General features: G+C 36.9%; 1 protein-coding gene across 1 annotated transcript; it reads left to right on the top strand.

Annotated features, from left to right (window-relative positions):
* The first annotated feature begins 6 nt into the window (after nt 1-6).
* ST13 (ST13 Hsp70 interacting protein) lies at nt 7-25,023 on the top strand. Its single transcript, XM_081129440.1, has 12 exons — nt 7-593; nt 4,439-4,493; nt 6,543-6,618; nt 8,560-8,630; nt 9,205-9,271; nt 15,855-15,939; nt 16,076-16,186; nt 18,379-18,481; nt 19,693-19,809; nt 20,822-20,873; nt 23,215-23,348; nt 24,589-25,023. Exons 1-12 carry the CDS (start codon nt 484-486, stop codon nt 24,715-24,717), a joined length of 1,110 nt encoding a protein of 369 aa, XP_080985566.1. The 5' UTR covers nt 7-483; the 3' UTR covers nt 24,718-25,023.

Here is a 25,023-nt window from a genome sequence, read left to right as displayed (position 1 = left end):
GATGCTGACGTCACGCCAGAGCGGTGGGTGACCACCGCTATGGCCGGTCCTTTTGGCGCTGTGACGTCGTGCTCCACTTAATGCTCGCGCTTGCGGAGTGTCCGATTCTAAGTGACTCTGGTAGGGGCTGACAGCTCCGGCCTCCTGGAAAGCACCCTGTGGGAAGCCGATTCCCTCCGGAGAACTGGCTCAGAGTTGAGAGTGTAAGGAAGCGTGCGGACAGAGGCAGGCGAAAGCTCGAACAGCCACGCTTCTAGAAGGTTCTAACCAGTGCGCAGGAGCAGAGGTGAAGGGAGTAGGAATGAACACGCTAAGGACCCGGGGTCACGAGACCGTTGGGGGAGGAGCCCGCTGCCGGGGAAGTTCTGGTCTGTTCTGCCTCGCGGCAGCCGCCCCCTTCCGCGCGGTCGCGCCGAGGTAGCGCCCGTGCCTAGAACCCCGCAGCACCCTAGCCACGCTTGCCGCCTCCCTCGCTTCCCTACCATGGACCCCCGCAAAGTGAGCGAGCTTCGGGCCTTCGTGAAAATGTGTAAGCAGGACCCGAGCGTTCTGCATACGGAGGAAATGCGCTTCCTGAGGGAGTGGGTGGAGAGGTGAGACCCGGGCCTGCGGACCGTTGAGGGTGGGAACCGGGACCACCGGAGGGGGAGCTGGGCCGGGGCTGGCGCGGGGCGGAGGAGCGGCCAGCTCGGCGACGGGGGCCAGCGGAGTCGCCGCCTCTTCGTAGCTCGTTCCCTGGCCAGGAAAGGGAGGTGACTTCCAGGGGCTAATGGAAAATCGGGTAGCTTAATACAGAGGCGGGGAAGGACGAGGCAGAGCTGGCTCCCTGCACCCTGAAGTCGCCAGGGGTGTGTTTTGGGCGAAGTATAAACTCAAAAGATTGCTAGGACTTGGGCACTGGGCACGAGGGGGGAGGGTTGAGAGCTGCAAGACTTCGCTTTCGCGTGGAGTTGTTTTTCTTGAAATCTCTGGTGTCCTGATTGGGTTGCAGTGTCGCACAGCAGCTCCTTTACAGACTGTGCCTTTAAGTAGTGTTGTAATATTGGTTACTGATTTCATAAAGTTATAAAAACGGTAGCTGTATTTAATTGCCTTTAAAGTTATAGCGGTTCCAACTGCGTATAATTATTTTGAGAATCACCTCCGTAGTAGTAGTGTCATTACTCCCAAGATTTTTCAAGGACCTGTGTGTTTCCATGATCTGTTCTTGTCATCTTTAGAGTACTTCGCTACGTGCATGGAATTAATTGTATAGGCATTGTGCCAGGTGCTAGGAAACAGTATTAAGCACAGCCTAGGGATACAGGTGAATAAATACAGAAATTTGTTTTGATATTTACCATATAATAAAGATTAGTGTTCTATACATTGAAGGGGATTTAAGGGAGAATGAAATCTTCCCAGAAATGATTTTTAAAAATCACTAGTACTGGTGGGGAATTTAAGAGAGATTACATACAACTTGCACCTCATGGTGGTAAATAGCCACAGTGCGAGGCAATGCGACTTCTAAGATCTGTTTACTTTAGTAATATTTTTATAGGGGGTGGTGAACCCATAATTAAATATTTGAGAAAGACTATTTTGAAAGACTATCTCAGGAAGAAACAAAATCTATCAGTGTTGTCTGTGAGGGTATAATTTTTTTCCTCACCAGTTTTCTAGAATTTTTCTAAGATTTTTTAAAGTTTTTTTATTGATTTGAGAGAAACATCGAACCCGCAACCTGATTATGTGCCGTGACCGGATTTGAAGCTTCCATGTCTTGGTGTACTGGATGATGCTCCAACCAACTGTGCCACACTGGCCAGGGCGCTACTACAAGAATTTTGCGCATGTTATATATATGAAATTCTGAGGACACTTAAAATTAGTTACCATAGTAGCTTGATAACTACTGTTAATAACTTGATGATCCAAAAGCATCACTTAGGATGCATGTATGCTTTCGTTCTCTAATATTTACTCATTAAAGGAAAGTGCCTACAATTAATAAATTGTTCCTAAAATTCCAGGTGAAGCAGAGACATACCACAGGAAGAAATAGCTGGTACTAAGAGTGAACATTATATTGAGTGGATACTATGTTTTGTTCCACTCCTAGAAAGAAAAAGAGGACACTGAAGAAAATGTTAAAGCACACAAGAACAGTGTTGTAACTTGTGCTGGAGTGATTATGGCTATGTAGAGAATTCCAGTTTAGATTCTGGAAAATATTGTTAGGCATTATTTCCAAAAATTAACCATGTCTTTATTTTAATGTTTTCCATAGGTAATCCCAGTTTTTATATTTTTCTTGTTTCTTCCTAAATTGTTGATTTAAGTATGGGATGAAGCATCTTGGCATGTGTAGGGGCCTTATTCTGAACTTAAATAGAAATATTAACATAGATGCTTTTGCTATGTCTCTTTCAATCTAAATTAAAATTTTTGTATTCTCTTAAGGCCTTTGCTTCAGGTGTATGAGTTCCTCTTTTGCATAGCAGTCTTAAAGCAGTCCAAGATTGTAGGAGATCTGGCAGATGTGGAGACTTCTAGGTCCAGGAATATTCCTAGGCCTAATCCTACTATGAGGGTTCCACAAGTTGAAACTATTTCAGAGTTCTTTCCATTCTGGGTTAGCTGTAGATGCCCGGGCTTAGACAGCAATGGACATTTGCTTATTTGTCATCATTTCTACTATTGTTTATAGCTTAACATTTTATTTGCTATTGAGAATTTATTAGCTTAACAACCTTTTAAATTGGACAAAAAGAAATATGGAGAAAAAATATTCGGCCTAGTAGACAGTGGGCGTTCAGGGAGACTACATTGTCTTTGACAAATATGTTTTGACATGTTTTTGCTTTTCTAGAGGGAGAAGCAGGTCTGACACTATTTTCTCCCATTTAACAACTTGGTCTACTTTGTATCTTACATGTGCTTTTCAGTAACTTTTCTTTTCTTGATGAGAGAGAGACAGAGAGAGACATCAGTGTGTTGTTCCACTTATTCATTGGTTGATTTTTGTATGTGCCCTGACTGAGGACTGAATCCCCAACCTTGGTGTATCAGGTCAATGCTCTGACCAACTGAGCTACCCAACCAGGGCTTCAGTAAATATTTTAAATGACATGAACAGAAAGCCACCTACCGTCAATGAATTTAGAATATAGCACCCAGTTTTTTGAGCATATGCATAAGTAACTATAGCATAAAGTAGATTGAATGTTATAGAATTAAAAGAATAGTGACTGGTCTTGTGTGATTCCATATGAGGAAGGTCTCTGCACCAGTCCTACTTGATAGGAGGAAAAGACAAGAGGATTTAGTCATAAGCTAGATTTAGAGTTCTTACATTCCAAATTTTAGTTAACTACTGGAAGGTAGCACCAGTTTATAGGTATAGAAATTTTAGTTAATGCTTTCAAGATTTAAAACAAATTAGTTCCCTGCCCAGGTTTCCGGCTTGATCCCCATTACAGCGCATGCAGGAGGCAGCCAATCAATGTTTCTAAGGCAAGTTTTAGTTGAGTCTTTGTGACCTTCAGCTTTTACTATTGTGGAGTGCCCTTTAATCCACTGAATATTTTAGTCATTGCACTGTTGCATGTAGCCCACATGCTTCAGAGTCTGCCCCAAATGGAGCATATAGCACTAATTTTTTCTAGTCTTATTTTCCCTGTTTTAGCGTTGTTTGTACAGTTAGTCCTCACCTAACATTGATAGGTTCTGTGACTTTAAGCAAAATGACATGTAATGAAACCAGTTTTACTATAGGCTAATTGATATAAACAAGAGTTCGGTTCCTACAGCATCTCGTCAACCTTATAACAGCATTATATGAAGACCTGGTGTATGTAATTCATGGTGTTGCTCTGGAACATTTGGGGTGATCCTGGAACATTTGGGGTGAAAAGGGCTTGCCAGTGCCAAGAGGAAGTACTAGTGGGTGAAGTTTCGAGGGGAGGAGAAAATACATAATGTGGGCGTGTGAATAAGCAAGAGGAATCTTTATAGGCCCCAGTCAGAGGAAACAGTTTGAATTATTATACAGTGACTTCATAATTGTTTCCTGAAATGTCTTTTTTAATTTAATTGCCATCTTACTGGATTTTAATATATCTACTGAATTCTAAACTAACTTGTTCAAATGATTTTATGTTTTTCTGCCTCTTTTCATCTGGGAATGGACGCGGAGAAGCTATGTAATTGTTTCTTAGGCTTATTGAGGCAAAGAATGAGTAAGATTTTCATTAACCAGTATGCTAAAAAAGAAATAAAATTTTAAGCTGAAAAACCCTCTTAATGCTGAATTATTTAAATTAATTGAGTTTTTACTCTTTTAAAGTTTGAAAAGGTAATCTGAATGTCTTTTTTCCCAGTATGAATAAATGTTGCTTGGCTTAGTGAATTTTACTTTTCTAAACAAATATCTTTTTTTCTCATCTTCCTCAAGCATGGGAGGTAAAATACCACCTGCTATTCATAAAACTAAATCAGAAGAAAATAAGGTAAGTTATGAGTTTTGTTTGTATGTTCAGTAGTAAAGGACTATAAGGTCTCTTAGGGATTTTTTTAATATATATAATTTTTTTTTTAATCCTCACATAAGGATATTTTTTCCATTGATTTTTAGAGAGAGTAGAAGGGGGAGTGAGGGGGGAACATTGACGTGAGAAACATATCGATTGGTTGCCAACCAGGGTGGGAATGAACCTGCAACCCAGGTACATGCCCTTGACCAGAAATTGAACCTGAGACCCTTTAGTCTGTGGCCCAATGCTCTAACCACTGAGCAAAACCGGCCAGGGCTTTTTTATAATTTTCTGAAATATGTTTTTACTGATTTCAGAGAGGAAGGGAGAGGGAGAGAAAGTTAGAAACATCAATGATGAGAGAGAATCATCGATCAGCTGCCTCTGCCCCCCCCCCCCCGGGGGGGTGGAGCCTGAAACCTGGGCATGTGCCCTGACCAGGAATTGAACCATGACCTTTTTGGTTCATGGGTTGACGTTCAACCACTGGCCAGACTCTTAGGGATGTTTTTTAACTGCTGCTCTTAAATGACCACTACTGATTTCCCCAAGGTCACTTGGATATAAGATTTTTGTAAAATTTCTGTTTGGATAACACATCCCTGGAAACTGATTTAAAACTGAGAATTTGGGGTTGAATGTTCTCTGTGTTTTAGAATAAATAATATTCTTTTTATGCATGACCTGTAAGTGGTAAGCTTTGTGATTGAGTGCATTTGTAGTCTTCATCATTGTATCTTTAGCACCTAGCACAGTGTTTTATGCACTGTAGCTACTTTATTAATATTTACAAAGTAAATGAATAAATAATCCAAATCAGTAATTCCCAGTATTTTTTAGTGTGGTTCATGGTGTTGCTGTTTTATTTAGAATCCTAAACAAAGTTTTTCTATTTCAATATGGAACTAGAAGTTATATCTTTGAACAAGTGAAATAAAAGAAGTAAAGCTAACACCCCAGAAGTAGTTATTTTCTTAGATGAATTGTCTGTCAGAGTTTGGTAGTTTCTGAGCCCTAGACAGGATGTTTTGCCATGTGATAAACATGTATTAAGACAAAAGTATATTTAACCTATACCTCTGCTCTGCTAAAAAAATTTGTAGTGAAAGCATTTTGATTTAGAAATTATGACTGGTTTGTTTCTCAGTCATGCTAAAGCATCTGGTACCTTGTACATGGTAGAGACTCAGTGAATGGATATACAGACCACACTGGTTACTTATAGGATGGGAAGGATATATGGGTATACTCTTTAAATTCTTTGAATTTTCATCATTTGTGAATTATAATTCCATAGTTGCTTATTGGGAATTCTAAAACTCAAAAACTCTTGAAAATATTAAACTTAGTAGATTTGTTTGGCACTAAAACATTTGAGTAAACATGAGGCTACTTAAGTTTTATTATTATTATTAAGATATGTTTTTGTTGATTTGAGAGAGAGAAGAAGGGAGAGGGAGAGGGAGAAGGAGAAACAGCAATGTGAGAGAGACATCTATCTGTTGTCTCCCATACGGGCCCCGAATGGGGATCAAACCCGAAATGTAGGTGTGTGCCCTAACCGGGAATCGAACCCCCACAACTTTTTGGTGTACGGGACAATGCTCCAACTGACTGAGCCTCCTGCCCAGGGTGAGGCTATTTATAATTTTAATCCCACTTATTATGAATGCTCAAACCTTATTTTGCAGAAGTAATGTGTTTAATTATGGAGAGTTGTGGACTTCAGTGCCTGTTGAAGGTGTTACATTATATATGCGTCTGTATTAGCTTTCTAAAATCCAAAATATTTTAAATCCTAAAACTATCATCTAAAAGGTTTGGGTGAGGGGCTGGACCTATATAAAACTTTAAAAGAAACGAAGACAGAAAACTAAAATTTGTTTACCAAAACAAAACAAGAAAGGAAACATGCATGAAATCCAATGCATGTGAATAGTTTATACATAAAATTGTGCAAATTAGTATAGCTATATTGAGTATGTTATTAAATACTGATAGTATTGTTTGCCTTCCCTTTGCTAGGAAGAAAAAACAGATAGTAAGAAGGTGGAGGAAGACATAAAGACAGACGAACCATCAAGTGAGGAAAGTGATCTAGGTGAGGAGGTGGTAGTTTATACTTGATAACCCTCATGATGAGATCCTGTGTTGATTTTTTACTAATTTAACTAAATCAGTGCTATCTGTTAGAAATATGATGTGAACTACATTTGAAACTTAAAATTTTCTAGTAGCCACATTAAAAAAATTAGGTGAAATTAACTCAATATACTTAAACTGATCTGTCTAAAATATTAACATTTTAATATATAGTCAACATGGAAAGGTTATTAATGAAATCTCTTTTCATATTAAGTCTTCAAAATCCAGAGACTATTTTAGACTTCTAGCATATCTCAATGCAGATGTTACGTTTTTGTTGGAAGTACTTGATTTGTATTCAGACTTCATGAAATTAGTAGTTGAAAATTTGTTATGTACCCAAGTAGTTACAAATATACTTAGAAGTTTTCCAGTAATGGCATTGAGAACCAAAAAAGTACTCTTTTTTTTTTTTTTTTTTCTTTTTAAGATTTTTTAAAAATCGATTTTTAGAGGAAGGGAGAGGGAGAGAGGGAGAAACATTGATGTGAGCGAAACATCAATTGGCTGCCTCCTGCACGCTGCCCTCTACTGGAGATTGAGCCTCCAACCCAGTCACGTGCCCTAACTAGGAATCAAACCAGCAACCTTTCCATGTGTGGGACAACGCCCAACCAACAGCCACACCAGCCAGGGCAAAAAATTATTTTCTTTTAGTATTTGCATCCATGTTAATAAAACTGGTTCATTTTAGAAGAGTTGTTACCTGTGTCATGAGTTTGGTGGAGGTTTTGTTGTTGTTTTTTAAGATTGCAAAACTGATAATATAAATCTCTTCGTAAATTTTGAAGTCCTTTGAGAGACTGTAAATACATACTCCAGTTATTCTGGGCAATCTCTTAATTCACAGAACCTATCTAACGGCTAAAGAAAAGTACTTAAAATTTTGAATCAATTGACCTTTGTTGTTATTAGCAAAGGCTTGTTGTTTGGGGGCTTAATTGAAGATCTTTAACTTTTTGTAAAATACCTTTTTTAGTCTTATAATTTTCTAACAATTTTCATAACTAATTTTTTTTTTTTTTACCAACTCTGTCTAAAAACATTTTATTTTTTGTGCATGAATTCAAACTGTTTTATAATTAGATAAAGCTTACAAGTTCAGTTCCTGTTAAAAATTGATTAAAAGAAATTTTTTGTTGGATGTTAATTCTGATTTCAGGTAGCTAATTTTAAATTTCTATTTTTGACTGTTAAAAGTAAACTTTTTATCAAATTTACTATTTGCTCAAAATATCTCCTAATATTATTTATTGTTTTTAAAAGTTTATATATATGTATGTACACACACACACATATAAAAAAACCAGTTATTTTGCTAGATTTTCTGTAGCAAATTGTGGTTGTCCATTATGAAATTTACAACATACCTCTTTCTAGCCTTCACTATTTTGGTTAGAGTGTGCTGGCTTTGGAGCTTGATTCTGCATCATTATTTTAAAATGAAAATTTATCCAAACTTTTTAAAAGCAAAAATGATTATATTAATATTAACTGTTTCATTATGATTCACATCAAAGTATCACTATAACTTGTGCTATCTGTATAAAATATTTTTTAAAACATTACAATACATTGATGTATAGAGCAAGACATTGGAACTGAATCAGTTTGTTGAAACTGACTAAAATCAGTGGTGTGTCAGTGTATAATACTAGAAAACATGCATTTGCCAATATTCCCACTATAATACAGTGATAAATACCTTACATAATGCAACAGTTAAAATGGAATGTAGTCTTACCAAAACACTAAAGTTGTGTTTAACGGAGAAATATTTTCCAGTGCATTATTTTAAGTAAAAATAACATACAGTAAAAATACTCAGTTAATTAGCTGTACTAACCATAGTTCATTAGTTTTTAATAGCCTCGTGCGTCATTTTTTTCTTTGGCAGAAATCGATAATGAAGGTGTGATTGAACCAGACACTGATGCCCCTCAAGAAATGGGAGATGAAAATGTAGAGGTAAGTTCAATGGCTTACTTTCTACTTTTTGCAGTGATTTTATGACTTAGTAAGACAAGGGTAGAACAACCTCCTAAGTTGGGATGGAGGGGAACAAAGGTACTATCTAAGGCAGAGTGTAGAGAGGAAAATCTGTTGTTTCATGTAAAAGATTAAAACTCATCCTGTATAATTTCTTTTTTTTTAAAAAATGTTTTCATTGATTTCAGAGAGAGGAAGGGGGAGGGAGAGAGAGAGAAACATCAATGACGAGTCATTGATCTGCTGCCTCCTGCCACCACCACCCCCCCCCCCCCCCGGGGGGGCCGAATCCAAAACCTGGGCATATGCCCCAACTGGGAATCCAACAGCAATGTCCTGGATCGTAGGTCGATGCTCAACCGCTGAGCCATGCCTACTGGGCATGTATAAATTCTTATTCAGGTATTATAATTATTCTTTTGGCTTTCTGGAGACTAGAGAAAAATGAGTAAAAGTAGGGTTTGTGACCACCTCATTCCTGAAAAGTCCAAATTGCTTTCTTTTTCTGTTTGCTCTCTTTACTATTCTAAGTCTGCTTTTAATTTTCCCCTAGATAACTGAGGAGATGATGGATCAGGCAAATGATAAAAAAGTGGCTGCCATTGATGCCCTAAATGATGGTGAGTGATTTTTTTTACTCTTTGTTACATTTCTGAGATACTCCAGATACTCTCTTCTGTACTGTAGTAACTGTTAAATAGTGGGGAAGGGAACTTAAATTTATTGAATATCTTATACTGAAGAAGAAAGTGTCCTATTTTCCACTCAACCCCTCCCCATTGATGAAGAGGCTGAAATCACTCAGTTATCAGTTACCTTGCTCCAGGGCATAGACAGATTCTGATGTGATTCACACTCTGCTTGCCTTGAATCTTTCTCCACTGAGAAGAGGCCTTGGCTTTGAAAAGGTGAAGGACAGGACAGGGAGGAAGAGGACAAAAGTAGGATAAATGGGTACGGAAGGAAACTTTGGGTAATGGGTGCACGATGCAGCATGCAGATTATGTTTCGTTGAGTTGTACACTTGAAACCTGTATGGTCTTGTTAACCAATGTCACCTCAACAAACTCAATTAAAAATAAAGTCATTGATTCCAATTTGGGGACATTATTGTTTACCTTTTAAAAAATCCTCTTTTGCCTGGCTGGGCCTGGCTCAGTGGTTGAGTGTCAACCTAGGATCCAGGCGATTGGGGTTCGATTCCCGGTCAGAGCACGTTCCTGGGTTGTGGGCTCGATCCCCAATCGGGGGGTGCAGGAGGCGGCCGATCAGTGACTCTCTCACCATTGATGTTTCTGTCTCTATCTCTCTCTCTCCCCTTTCCTCTCTCTGAAATCAATAAAGATTTTTTTTTTTTAATTAAAAAAATAAAATAAAAAATCCTCTTTTGTTATGATCATCTCTTAATACTGTTCCGATAAGCCTCTTTTTTTTCAAGAGAGTAAAAATCACGTAGGACTTTAACCAATGGGATATAAATGGAATCTTGGTCTGGTACATCCTTGGAGGCATGTATAAACTATAAAAGATAAGAGTACAATGCAGCCCGGCCAGGCGTGGCTCAGTGGTTGAGCGTCGACCTAGGATCCAGGCGATTGGGGTTCAATTCCTGGTCAGGGCACATGCCCGGGTTGCGGGCTCGATCAATGACTCTGTCGTCATTGATGTTTCTATCTCTCTCTCCCCCTCTCCTTTCCTCTCTCTGAAATCAATAAAGATATATTTAAAAAAAAAAAGTACAATGCAAAAAAAAAAGTGAAAACTCTCTAGAAAAGTATTAGAACAGTGGCCCTCAACTTTTGAAATAGTAACACCCTTGACAAATAATGTTCATAGGCATAACACTCTTGTTGTAGTCTGCATGTTAGATCCGCTTCAAAAAATCCTATCAGAGTGGGAGAGTGCTGATAGTGTTCAGTATATTGTTAATCAGTTACATTTTTTATAAGAAAAGTCATTAATTAGCTTGAGTACTATGCACATCCCTTCATAGCTGTGTGGTAGTGTGTCACAATGCCATTGTTGAAAGATGCTGGTGTGCATTTGGACTTCATCCATAAGCTTCGAAGATAACTTAGTTTTATTTTCAAAAGAGATTAGTATTGATTGCTGTTTCAAGTTGGCAAGCACTATATTTACCTCCATTTTTTTTGTAATCCCACCACCTTCTTAGCTTAGGTTCTTATATTTATACTATTGCAATTGTCTTAATACTTGGCCTACCTGAAATACCTGTTTCCTTTATTGATTATTCTTATTTAGAACAGTTTTTGTTTGTGTTTTTTATTGATTTTAGAGAGAAACATTGATTTGTTGTTGTTCTATTTATTTATGCATCATTGGTTGATTCTTGTATGTGCCCTGACCAGAGACTGAACCTGCAACCTTGGCATATTGGGATGACGCTCTAACCAACTGAGCTATCTGGCCAGGGCCTAGAACTGCTTTTTATTGTTAAACACACTCCCTTACTTACAACCTGCGACTAGTTTTTTGCATATATTCTGAAGATCTTCATCATAACATTAGACCTGCTAGAGTCAGACCCCATATTTTGCCTTCCCAGCCTTGTTCTCTTCTTTTTGAGTATTAACCTTCCATTCCAGCTAAACCTTGCTCTCGTACAGTGTTTTTTACTTGTGCTCTACTGCTTCTCTGTAAAGTTCTTCCTCTGTTTCATCTTTAAAAAAAAAAAAAAAGTTTTTATTGATTTCAGAGAGGAAGGGAGAGGGGGGAGAGAGATAGAAACATCAGTGATGAGAGAGAGTCATTGATCAGCTGCCCCCTGCACGCCCCCGACTGAGGATCTAGCCCACAACCTGGGTATGTGCCCTGAGACTGGGGGATCCAACAGTGGTCTCTTGGATTGTAGGTCGATGCTCAAGTGCTGAGCCATGCCAGCCAGGCTATTTCAGCTTTTAATTCATACTAATCCATGGACACCAGCCACTTCTCTTCCTGAGTGTTCCTTTTCCACACTATAATTTTTTAACATTTCCCTACCACATAAGATTTCTATGTACCCAACATTTATTTGGTGCTTTCTACATGCTTGGCAGTTTTATTATGTTTTAATGTATATTATTTATTAAAACCTTATAGTACTCCCATTTTACAGATTAATGAGTAACCTGAGGCTCAGAGAGGTTTTGACTTGCCCAGGATCTTAGTGTATCATATTGTCGACTCATTTATTATGTCACTTATTTTGGCTTACTGTCTTTATTTTTAAAAATTCATTTTCTTATTGACTTAGCAATATTTAATAAAATGAAAATAAAGCTGCCACCACCTAAAGTCATGTTCTTGTTTTTCCATATTTGCTTCCAAGCTATGTTTGTTTGTAAATTTAATCTAGTTCTAATTTTAGAATATGTACAATTTTATAGTATATTCTAAAGGGATAAAATACTAGTATTCTAAGTTAAGAATTGTAGGTTTAGACCCCACCTGGGTTTGGAGAGTCAGGAATATAGTTAAACAGTGGACTTACGGAACCACAGTGCTTGGGTTTGAATCCCAGCTTTGGCAGTTACTCGCTAGGTAAACTTGGGAGAAGTGACTCTTCGCCCGTTTGTTTTCTCCTTTGTAAAATAAGAATAAGAGTACCTACCTAGTAAGTCATGGGGAGTAAAGGAGTAAACGTGTGAGATATGCTTAGAATAGCACCATGTATTCTCGTTAAGTAAGACCTTGGTGTTTCCAGCAGTTACGTTATTAGTAGTATTTTTATTATGCTTTTTCAGTTTAGTGTATTTATTCAAGTATCTATTGAAGGCTTACCATGCTCCAAGCAGTATTTTAAATGCTGGATATATAGTGGGAAATAAAACAGCCCCAAGTTCTTTACCTCATGAACCTCACATACTACTGGGGAACAAAAAGTAACAGGTGCAGGTGATGATAAGTGCAGCGAAGAAAAGTAGAGCTGAGTAAAGGGATAGTCCGTGATGGAAGTTGTGTATTAAATAGGGCTGTTTGGCACTGTGAAGAGAGCAAGGCAGGTGAAAAAGGGTTTTCGAGACAGAAGAGCGAGTACAGAGCCTAACCACGAGGCATGTGTAGTAGTTACATAGGTAGTAGCAGAAAGGCCAGTGTAGCTGGAGTGTGGTGAGTGAAGGGCTAAGTGGTAGAATTAAGGTAAAAAGCGTGCCTGAGAGGGGAGAAGGTGGGGGAGGGCGCTGTGAGGAGGATGGACAGGTCTCTGACCGTGTAGCCCATGCTGTGGACCCAGGACTTGTCCTTAAGTGTAACAGGAAGCCGTTGAAGGGTTTGACTAGGGGAGTTTTGTAGTGACTTGAATTTGCTTTTGTCTTATTTTTTTGTTTTTATTTCATTTTATTTTATTCTTCGTTTGTTTTGTTATTTTGGATTTGCTTTTGAAAAGGATTATTCTTGCTAGTTTATGTACATCAGATTTGATGGGCAAGTAAGGATGTGTTAGTTCATTGGAGAAGTGAAAGCTAAAACATGAGTCGATGTGCCAGAAGTATATTAGGAAAATAACCTGTGAGGGGAAATGGGGGACCAGAGGGAGCCAGAGGAGTCTGGGAAGGTAGTGAGATGATCGTGTAGGTCTCACCCTGTGTGGGAGACGGAAGGAAGGTTGTGTGGGAAAAGTCTTCAGCTATGGGTGTGTTTCTAAAAAAGTATTAGGAAGCCAAAATTGCCCATTAGAGGGGTTGCACATTTCACAAGAATGGGCCTGCCTTGGTATCTGCTTTATTCAGTCATTAGCTGGGAATAGCTTATGAAGTATATGCTTGAGCGCAGAAGATGGGGTGCTCAATCATTTACGCTTCCCACAACAGTTCTAAGGTGCATTTTTATGACCCCCACAGAGGGAAAGGAAGAAATTGAATCTTATTGTTGTAGTTGAGGTGGCTAATGATGGTGGCTTGGATTAGGGCAAAGGTTCCCAAACCCTCCCTGTTTACAGTGCCCTTAGTGTCTTGTCTTTTTCACAGCACTCCTATGCCAAAAAATTTGCATTTAGCATTTCATTTATAATATAGCTTTAAGTCTAAACAATTTAATAAGTATCTATGTCCTAACAAGTTACTGATTATTTGAAAAAATAATTTATACAAATTTAAGAAAAGTATATTTAATTTTATTCTTAACTGACTGTGTTTGTTTTCCAATAAGCTGAGTATATAGGTTGGGCACTAAACAGCTTCTCAAATCTTGGAATCAGATTGGACACTGCCACCCTATTCACATCTGTTTTTCTTCAGTTCTTAATTTTTATCATAGCAACTATGAAGAAACAGTTTTTCAAAGATACCAAAAGGAATTTAGTGATTGATCCAGTGTTGAAACTGAACCATGTCGAGCCAGTAGTTTGCTAACAAACTGTCCTGTGACCCATTGGTGCACAGGAAATCTTGGGACTAGGGTGATAAATACGGAGTGGTTGGTTAGGTTCTGGATATATTTTGAAAGTAGAGATAAGACCATTTAGGTTTTAGATTGGGGAGTCAAAAATGACTCCAAGGTTTTGGACTTGATATAAATTAATATAGGCATACTTTGGAGATATTGTGGGTTGGATTCCAGGCCACTGCAATGAAGAAATAAAGTGAGGTGTAATCTTTTTGCTAATGGAGAGTCTTGCCCTCAATTTGTAAAAAACTCAACATCTATGAAGCACAATAAAATGAGAAATGTCTGTAATTGCCAAGCTATTGCCTCCTATTTTGGTAAAAATTTAATGGAACGTAGCCTTACCCATTCATTTATGTATTGTTTATAACTGCTTTCCCACTACAACAGGAGGGTTAAATAGCTATGATTGTTAAGGTCCACAAAGCCTAATATATTATTATATGGCCCTTTGCAGGAAAGTTTGCCAACCTCTTAGACTAAGTGGAAGAAGCATTTATTTAATCAGGAATATTAGGGATAGGGATGGGGTGAATAGATTTGGAGATGGGGTAGGAATTAAGATTTAGTTTTGAACATGGTAGGTTTGAGTTGCTTGTTAGACATCCCAGAGTAAGTTGTAATAGACATCCGTAGTAACTAGTAAGACTGAACATTGTTCCGCATTGTTTCATGAGTTCTATTAGGTCCTTTACACATTTACTAACTGGATAAATAAATTTTCAAAGTGAATTGTGGCCTTTACTTTGAAATTCTGTCCGTATCTTGCGTTCCTGTGTTTCCTATGTCCAAGTAAATTAGACTTTATGCAAAGAACTGTTCTAATTCTATAGTCTGTTTTATTTGTTGAACGACTTCACTAAAGGGACTAATAAAGAAGCTAACTCTGTGAATAGATACAATAATGTGGGTTGTGCTCTTCAACAAGTTCTAGTTTTCTTGAATTTTTATCATTCCTATGAATTAAAATAATTCTTTTCAAAAATAATTTTTTCATAAGCCCCTTGAATATAGTAGGAATACTTTTTTTATTAAATTTAATTTTATCCTTTTAACTTAATGGATAAAAAATTTTAATGGAATAAAATTGATTTATTCTTTAAATTGTATCCTTTTTTGTGTGTGTGTTTATTTTTAAAATATTACAGATTTCCCTTTTTCTCCCCAGTGACCCATTCCACCCATCCATTTTTTCTTAATTAAAATTAATGTGAGTCCTGAGAGAGTGATACTGTCTCTGTCTTGAGTGATTTACAGTATAAGTTTGGTAAAGTTTTGCTCTTTTTTTTTTTTTTAATTTTTAAATTTTATTTTTTAAAATATTACAGATGTCCCTTTTTCTCCCCAAAGGTTTGCTTTTAGAGCTAGCTTTGTATGTTATTTTAGAAACTAGTCCTTTTTTTTCCTGATCTAAATAAAAAATGTAAAAGACTGCCTGGCTGGCGTGGCTCAGCCGTTGAGCATCAACCTCTCATCCAAGAGATCGAGGTTCAATTCCCGGGCAGGGCATGTGCCCGGGTTGCCGACTTGATCCTCAGTGGGGGGTCATGCAGAAGGCAGCCAATCAGTAACTCTCATCATTGATGTTTCTCTCCCCCACTCCCGTCCTTTCTCTAAAATCAATAAAGATATATTTTTTTAAAAAGTAAAGAATGTGAAAGACTAACTGGACAAGAGACCAACAATTTTTCTTTCTTTTTCTTAATTTTTTTTTGTTGTTGTTTAAAATATTACAGATGTCCCTTTTTCTCCCCAATGACCCGAACTTAATATTTTTTATCCTCTGGCTATTTCTCAATAACTTTTTTTTCACTTTAGGTGAACTACAGAAAGCCATTGACTTGTTCACAGATGCCATCAAGCTGAATCCTCGCTTGGCCATTCTGTATGCCAAGAGAGCCAGGTGAGAACGCTAAACAAAATAGCATCCCCTGGTGAATAATTTCCCATCATTTATTTAAATAGACTTGCTTCTGTAGCAGTCCCAAAGTTGGTGTTGTTTTAAATGAATACTTTTTAATATCAGACTTATTTTTTAGTGTCTTCATCAAATTACAGAAGCCAAATGCTGCCATCCGAGACTGTGACAGAGCTATTGAAATAAATCCTGATTCAGCTCAGCCTTACAAGTGGCGAGGGAAAGCACACAGGTAAGTAATGGAATTTATTTATTTTCACAACTCTTTATTGAAATCTGATGTTTTTGAACATGCTTTTCTAAAAACCAAAATTGCCTAAAGATTTAATTTCTAAGTAATAATTGTGTGTATGCCATATGAAAAATTGAGAGAATACCATAAGGAACAAATAAGAAAATAAAAATTCACTCCTTTTGTTCAAAGAAAGCCACTGTTACAGTTTTTTATCACATATATCCAAATTTATGGTAAGGATTTTTCTCAAAATTATCTCCGGGAAAAGAGAGTTGCCTTTGTCTACCAAACTCACAGTCGGGACTTTGTCTGGAAATAAATGACAAAGATTTATCAGGGTCTTAGGGGCTTCACAAACTAGAAATACAGCTAAGCAATACCCAGAGTATTCTGAAGAAGAAAGAAAAGCTGAGGGTTCTCAAGTAGAACGTTACATTCTTGAGAAGAATCGGTTCTGCATTCTTAGCCCACAGGTTGGTCCAAGACTGTCATCATCAGATGTCCTATGGTCTGGACAATGAAACATTTTCATCTTGAGGTCATTCTGAAGGTTTCATGTATGTCCAGGCATTGACACACAATGCATTGATGTACATCTGGGTATTGATGCAAGACTGGAAAGTTTAAAAGTTTAAGTTCCTGGAGTTGGTTAAAACAAAAATAATCATTTCCTTATGCCTCAACCCACTTAAAGTTAATAATTTGGAAGCTTGACCATAGTGACTCCATTTTATTTCTTCACTCTATTCTTCACTTTGTGTCAGTATCCTTACAAATTTTCTCTTATTTTCAGATTTTCTCTTTGCAACTTAACATTAAACAACCAATATATTGTAGAAGAAGGAATTCACTAGCCTCCAACTACTTCAGTCAATGCTAAGTCATCTGAAAAATCAGAAAAAGGGGCAAATAAAGAGGTGAATTTAGCCCAGATTAGTAATCATTCCTGGAAGCAAAACATTGTTGTACAAATGGGTATTTGTGGCTTGGAGATGAAGTGTCCAATGGCATTGACATCTTACATGGAATGAACAAGTGCTGTACTTCAAGTGTGGGTGGAGGTGAAGATGATTATACTTGGGCCAACTGTGTTTAAGTGACTCAAAAAAAAAGTAGCTCTAGTGATTATTAAGACACGTGTCAGTGATACAGTTAAAAGGTTGGAATGAAATTTACTAATGCTCTGTTGGTACAGGAAAGCTCATGCATTGCCATTGATCCTCTTGAGGCCCCAGTAGTATTTGAGCATTTTCTTGTCTTCTAGTAGAACATAGAATGGACTCATCTTGTAATTTGCCTGTCCCAGACTTGGAAGTAAACCATTTTCTCCAAGAAACCATAGTTAATTTTAGTGGGGATTATATTTATCGAAACTAAAGTTGGGCCACTGGATGTGTTTATTACTTCCGTAATAGCCTTCTGTCATTTCAGTGGACAAAATCAGAAAAAACATTTTTAAAATAATAATTTTATGAATTTTTTAGTTTATACTGATACTTTTGATTAAAACGCAACATTAAATGTTTTTTGTATTTTTGACACTATTACCTCAAGATAAAATCTTTGCCCCTAATATATTTACCTACTTGTGTTATCCTACCATATACATAAAATTTTCAAAGTCATACCTTGGAGATAATATCTTTAAGTAAAGTTTAAAGGTTTTTTTGTTGCAGTTTTTATCTATATCCCACTGAAGATATACTGTCATAATGCCATTTTAAATTACTTGAATTATTATTTTATAAATATGTTTTTATTGATTTTTTTAGAGAGAGAGGGAGCGGGGAGAGAGAAGCATCAATTGGCTGCCTCCTGCGCATCCCCTGCAGGGATCGAGTCCAAAACCCAGGCATGTGCCCTGACAGGAAATCAAACCAGAGACCTCTTGGTGCAGGGGATGATGCTCAACCAGCTGTGGCACACCAGGAGGGCAAGAAGTCAACTAAGGTTTTAGACATTTTTTAGTAGAAGAATAGGTTTAAAGTTAGCCATAAAGGAAATTTAAACTTCTTCAAAGTTTTATAAAGTAGAACATAGTAATTGAATTGGTTCATGAAAATTTTTGGTTCAATATTTAACTTCACCCTCTTCTATAACAATCCTTTTTTATAATAAGGAACAAAGACACCAAACTACATAAGTGAATATGTATGAAAGACTCTAAAATGAGTTTAAATCTGTTTCAGACTTCTGGGCCATTGGGAAGAAGCAGCCCATGATCTTGCCCTTGCATGTAAATTGGATTATGATGAAGATGCTAGTGCAATGCTGAAAGAAGTTCAACCAAGGGTATGTTAAAGTAGAGAAAGGGGAAGTCATTGCTGTAATGCTCCATGGCTCTGGTACTTAGCCCCCATTAGTAAATTATCTGCAAAATAGGTTCAAAGAAACAACCCTTTGAAAGTTTCATCTGTAATCACTGAAGTTTGTGCTCAACTCAGGAAATCTCATTTGGTTTTCATGCTTTCATTTTTCATGCTGTATTATAGCAAGCTCCATTACTTTGTTTGCGCGCCTTCAATAGAATTATAATGAAAAAGAAATGAAAAAGGGGACAAATGGAAGATCTATAAAATGCGAGCCAAGACTGAGTTTGACCTGTCCTTATTTATCGTAGGTATATATAGCCACAGTATAAACATGAGGAGCCTGTGATAGTTAACAAGTTCAGCCTTTTAAAAGTGATAATATTGAATCCAAAAGCTAGAATATTGTTTCAAGGTAATTTCTATCTAAAACTGTTAATTAAATTTTAATGCATTCACATGGTAAATCCTTGAGCTTTGTGGGAAGTTATACTGCCAAGAATTTATTCCCGAAGGTTTTAAGGTAGTGCAAATTTAATTTAACTTAGCTACTAATGTGAGAGACTTTTATTTTCTCATAAGAGAGCTAACTCAGCAAGGTTATTGTGAGATATTCTAGAATATGAGGTTCTTAAAAAAATCACAAATAAGCTAATGTAATGGTTGAATATGAATCATTTAATTTATTCTTTGAATAAGTAATAGATTCCACGTACTTGTCATGAACAATGTCCTAGTGCCTGGTATACATATTTTCTTTCTTAGTTCTTATAGCATTTCTGTAAGACTTACATGTTTCTCCTCCCCAATCCCTCATTTTACAGATGAGGAAAGTTACATATAGTTAGGCTGGCAAATAACTGGTATATGTGTTCCCAGTTTCTTCCTTCCCATGGCAGGTACCAGACAAGAATTGCCGTGCAATTTGAAACCTAATTGTCTTCCTTGCCCCAGTTAATTGTTTGAGATTTATAACACTTCTAACTTCAAATCCTAGCCTCTTTCCTCTATTTCACAGTGGACTTGTAAAGCCTGAGTTACCTCTGGTCTTTTTCTATCAGGTAAATCTGTCATTATTCATAACTATGTCTTAAACACCTCTCCACAAAGGAAAGTAGTTCTTTAACAAAACTGTAGATATGAATTGGCTTTATTCAACTCTTACAACATTTTTCTGTGGTCCTTTTTTCCTAGGCCCAGAAAATTGCAGAACATCGGAGAAAGTATGAGCGGAAGCGGGAAGAGCGAGAGATCAAAGAAAGAATGGAAAGGGTTAAGAAGGCTCGGGAAGAACATGAGCGAGCCCAGAGGGTAAAGTGTCTATAGCTAAACCATTAAAGGGAACATAGTAGATGAGATCTTTTAGGATATTCTAGTTCTTGAGGGATAATGATAGAGGGAGTTTTCTTTCTCTTTCCTACTTAATTTGTAGGGATACTTTTAGTCTTTAAATTCTTAAGTGAGTTTATATTTCACCAACTTATATTTAGTTAACAAAGTCATAATATATATAATCTTGAAGAAAAAAAAAGTTATCCATAATTTATCTACAATATTGTTGCTGCTATTAAGATTTCTTCTGTTTTTTTCCTACATTAGCCTTTTTGTATTAATGCCATCAATTTTATCTACTTATTTTTAATATTGTTGAATAAAAGGACATAAAGTTGTATTATAATTATATAGCATTACATCCTAATTTTTGTCACTTTATATTTTTAAGCATTATGCTTGATTTTGGGGATTATAGTTTATAATCTTCAAAAGTAATTTTTACATTTATATATCTCCTGGTGACTTTATAGCTGGTTATGAGGGAAGTTTAGGTATATTTCCATTTACTTTATGTTTAAGAAAACAACAAAAACAAAGTCAGTAAATCTCTAGTTGTATTTGTTGTTTAGTTACGTAAGGAGAGTATGGAAAAGGTGAACTTGGGAAACAAAGGTCATGGGAGTTTTAGTAATCTAACCATGTGCTTTTATTTTGGAATTTAAAAATAATAATTTAGTTTTTATGAGCATGGACAGACATAACTATTATAAATTGCTTTCCAGGTTTTTTTTCCTTTCCAAAGTAGAAGTAAAACACTACTTAGAATCATTATCAAAAGTAATGCTTATTGAGAAATCCAATTGGAAATTTGGGGGTGGTTGTAATGGGGTGCATCCTTTAGTCCATTCTTTCCATTTGAAGTTTTTCATTCTTTTAAGTCATATAACTACGTTATTTTACAATTTTTTCCATGATTCTGCGTGGATAGGGTAGGGGTGGGGAGCAGGACTTTGCTCCTCTGTTACATAATTTATTTTTTCTATTAAAGGAGGAAGAAGCCAGACGACAATCAGGAGGAGCTCAGTTTGGCTCTTTTCCAGGTATTTTAAAATAAAAATTAAACCAATTGGTATTGTAAATAATTGGAGAATATTCTGATTTGAGGGCTCTGATACATTTATTATATTTAATACCCTTAGTCCCTAGGACACTGAAGAATCTAGAATGTTAGCCTCTAGAAAGTTTCATTCTAATAAAAATTTTATGTTAGTGGAAAGACTGTTATTTTCCTAACACTTTGAGCAGTATACCTTTTAAAAATACCTGGCATTTATTGAGGCCCAAGCATTGTATCTTTATTAAAAGACTACAGGAATTGGTTGTGATGGATTCAAAGTATTTCTAAATATCTGTAATGGAATTTTGTCTATTAATACTCATGAGATAGTAGGTAAAAGTGCTGTATGAAATTATGAGGCACAAAAAATGTTTTAAGTCCAGTGTAAAAATAATACACACTCTTCCCTTTCCTGTAAATGTCAAGTGATCTGAATTACTAGCGAGGCAAAGCCTTGAATGATACCATAGACCTATATAATACAGGTAGAAGAGTAGTTAAAAGGGCACTCAGAATGAATGAATACTTCCTGAAATGAAATTTATATAAAAACCGGGAAGATATTTTTTTCAAGTTAATTATTGTAATGGGGAATCAGCTGTTTAATAGTAACCAGCTTTCTCTATAGGGTTTATAGAGGCAGCTACAGACCGCTTATGCTTCTATGCCATGGCTAAAAAACATAGCCTCTATTTTGAGAGATCATGTGCCAAGCAACTAAAAAGGGAGAATATATATTGGAGATGACTTGTAGTTTGAAAAGGCAAGAAAATTTTAGTTCATAGCTTACTTCCTATTTATAATATGAATGATCTTATGTCAGGTACCTTTGTTTTAGAAAATGACTACTAATGTAGACTAGTTGTAGAGATAATTTTTTTTTACATAGTTTTTATTATCTAGATTTGACAAGCAGGTTGGCTAACTTACTGAATTGGGTCAGTAATTTTTTATGGGTATAAACTAGTTTTTCAGTCAGGAGCAGCAAGAGAAACTAGAAGTTTTTAGATTGCTTAGATCTCCTTATCTGTGATTGTTAGTTACTTACTGGGCATGTTTAAATTATTGAGCCAGGTGGTAATGACTTTGTAGTCCATATTTCTGCCCCCTTTTTTGGTTTTATTACATTGACCCCTGATTTGTAGAATACATTGTTACCTGTATTTCCCTATAGAATTATATTGGTATAATTGTTATTTCAGAATACTTCCAGTGGACATAAAGATAGTGAGAAACTGAGTAGAAAATAATTTTGGCGTATACTAGGAGAATGAAATCCTTTTTGCTACAGCATTGTTCTCAGTGTAAAGAAACACCAGGAGTGCTTGTTAAAAATGCAGATTTTCAGTTTCACTTTCAGAAATTTTGATTCTGTCTAGCGTGGACAGCTTTTTATAACAAGCATTCTGTGTAGTTCTTGAAGGAATAACTGCTCTAGAGGAATATAGTTTTGGGGTTTTTTGATGAAGAACAACTAAACTCTTATGAATTAACTTTAAATTAAAACAAATAATATTAAATTCTGTAATTCCAAGGGACTGTTAGCTTTTTATTTTAAGGTAAGATTAGTTTTCTTTTTTTAAGAGTTTTGTTGCTAGGGTAAAAAATGAATCAAGAAGGTAGCACACTTTGATTTATAGCCTTGTTTTTTAAGAGAAAGTTTGAAGGTAAAAATTGTATCTTGTTACATCGTTAGAATGTTCAGACTGTTTTGTTTAATAGCATAGTACCCTTTTTCTTTGTGCATGTATGTGTGTTATTTTAATGGGTAGTGTTGATGCAAGAAACATCCAGACCTGTAAAGAAGTTGTTGTGTGTGTTTTTTATCCTTACCCAAGGATATGTTCATGGATTTTTTTAAGAGTTTATTTGAGCCAAAACTAATGACAGTTGCTGGGAAGCAATGTCTCAGATGCTTTGGAGAATAACAGTTTTACAATTTCTCCTATGAAATTAAGGAGAAACATACCGCACATTACATGAAGTTGGGGAAAAGCAAGGTGGGGATTGGATTACAGGAGAGTTAACAAGATTATGTGCTCTCTTGAGGACGGTTACTAGTTTCAAAGGTGTGTTAACCTAGATGCACAAAAATAATGGACAGGGCTGGCTTAAGGTAAAGATAAACCTTTTACTAAAGAAGTTATAAACCTGGGACCTAACTACCCACTATGACCTGCCCAGTTAGTAATTTATGATCGGATCACCCTGTGAAGTTACTTTCTATATATCTCCTTTTTCATCTGTAGTAGAAAATAGTATACTATTGGATTACTTGGGAATTTGGTTGATGTCTATACAGTTTTTTTCATTTATTTTTGTAGGTGGCTTTCCTGGGGGAATGCCTGGTAATTTTCCTGGAGGAATGCCTGGAATGGGAGGAGGCATGCCTGGAATGGCAGGAATGCCTGGGCTCAATGAAATCCTTAGTGATCCAGAGGTTCTTGCAGCCATGCAGGTGAGACTTAGAAAAACAGAGTGGAACTTTATTAGTACTGCTAAGGCATTTCTTTCATAATTCTGTGTGGGGACAAAGGTTACTCTGTCAGCCAAGTTTTATTGATCTGAATTACCAAGTAGCTAACTCTGCACGTGTGATACTCTTTTTTTTTTTTTCCAGAATGAGGAGCTTAATTCTTTTTTTTTAAGATTTTTTATTGATTTTGAGAGAGAGAGAAACATCAGTTGGCTGCTTCCTGCATGGTCCATACTGGGGATTGAGCCCTCAACCCTGGCAGGTACCCTGCCTGGGAATTGAACCAGCAACCTTCTGGTGCACCGGATGACGCCCAACCAAGCCATACTGGCCAGGGCACTTATATATATATTTTTAATCCTCACCTGAGGCTATTTTTTCCATTACTTTTCAGAGAGAGTGTAGGGGCGGGGAGAGAAACAGAAACATCGATGTGAGATAGACACATCGATTGGTTGACTGGGGCCAGGCACAGTCCTGCAACCAAAATATGTGCCCTTCGCCAGAATCAAACCCTGGACCCTTCAATCCAAGGGCTCATGCTCTAACCACTGAGCCAAACGGGCCAGGGCAGGGTGCTTAAATTTTTTAAAATTGTTTTATATTTTTTATATCTTTATTGGTTTCAGAGAGAGGAAGAGAGAGAGACAGAAACATCAATGATTAGAGAGTCATTGATCGAGCCCACAACCCAGGCATGTGCCCCGACCGGGAATCGAACCCTGATGGCCTGGATCCTAGGTCGATGCTCAACCGCTGAGCGATGCCCGGCAGGGCAGTTTTCCTTTTCTTTATATCAAGATTGTAGCCCAGCTGGGCGTGGCTCGGCGGTTGAGCATTGACCTGGGATCCAGGCGATCGGGGTTCAATTCCCGGTCGGGGCACATGCCCAGGTTGTGGGCTTGATCAATGACTCTCTCATCATTGATGTTTCTATCTCTCTCTCCCTCTCCTTTCCTCTCTCTGAAGTCAATAAAGATATATTGAAAATAATAAAAAAATAAAAATCTTAAAAAAAAAAAAGATTGTATATGCTTTTTTTCATTAGTTAAAGTGACTTGAGTTTGACTTTGAAGGGGGCATTAATAATAATTTATATTTCAGGGACTTGTCCAAATCCTCAGTAATTTGGCCATGATAAAATTATAGGTCTAAATAAATAGATAGGATTTAAGATAATAAGCTTGGTGACCCATAGAATTTTTAAATGCTTTCTTTGCAGGATCCAGAAGTTATGGTGGCCTTCCAGGATGTGGCTCAGAACCCAGCAAACATGTCAAAATATCAGAGCAACCCAAAGGTTATGAATCTCATCAGTAAATTGTCAGCCAAATTTGGAGGTCAAGCGTAACGCCCTTCTGACAAATAAAACCCTTGCTGAAGGAAAAACAACTTGGATCACCCAATGGATGTCGCAATAATACAAACCAGTGTACCTCTGACCTTCTCGTGAAGAAAGCTGGGGTGCTTTGAAGAGAATCCCTACCCCTCTGCCCCAAATGCAGCTGTAACATTTTACAGTGGTTTGCCATTATGGTATTTGTTCAGATAATGTTTTCCTACTAGGAATTATAAAGTTTAAACACTTTAAACCTTAAAGATATTTAAAAACAAATTAAAAGGGTGTGTTAAACCCTACATTTTTCTTTACTAATCA

The sequence above is a fragment of the Miniopterus schreibersii genome, assembly GCF_964146895.1.
Source record: "Miniopterus schreibersii genome assembly, chromosome: 2".
Taxonomy (NCBI): Eukaryota; Metazoa; Chordata; class Mammalia; order Chiroptera; family Miniopteridae; genus Miniopterus; species Miniopterus schreibersii.
This window is presented reverse-complemented; position numbering and strand designations above follow the sequence as displayed.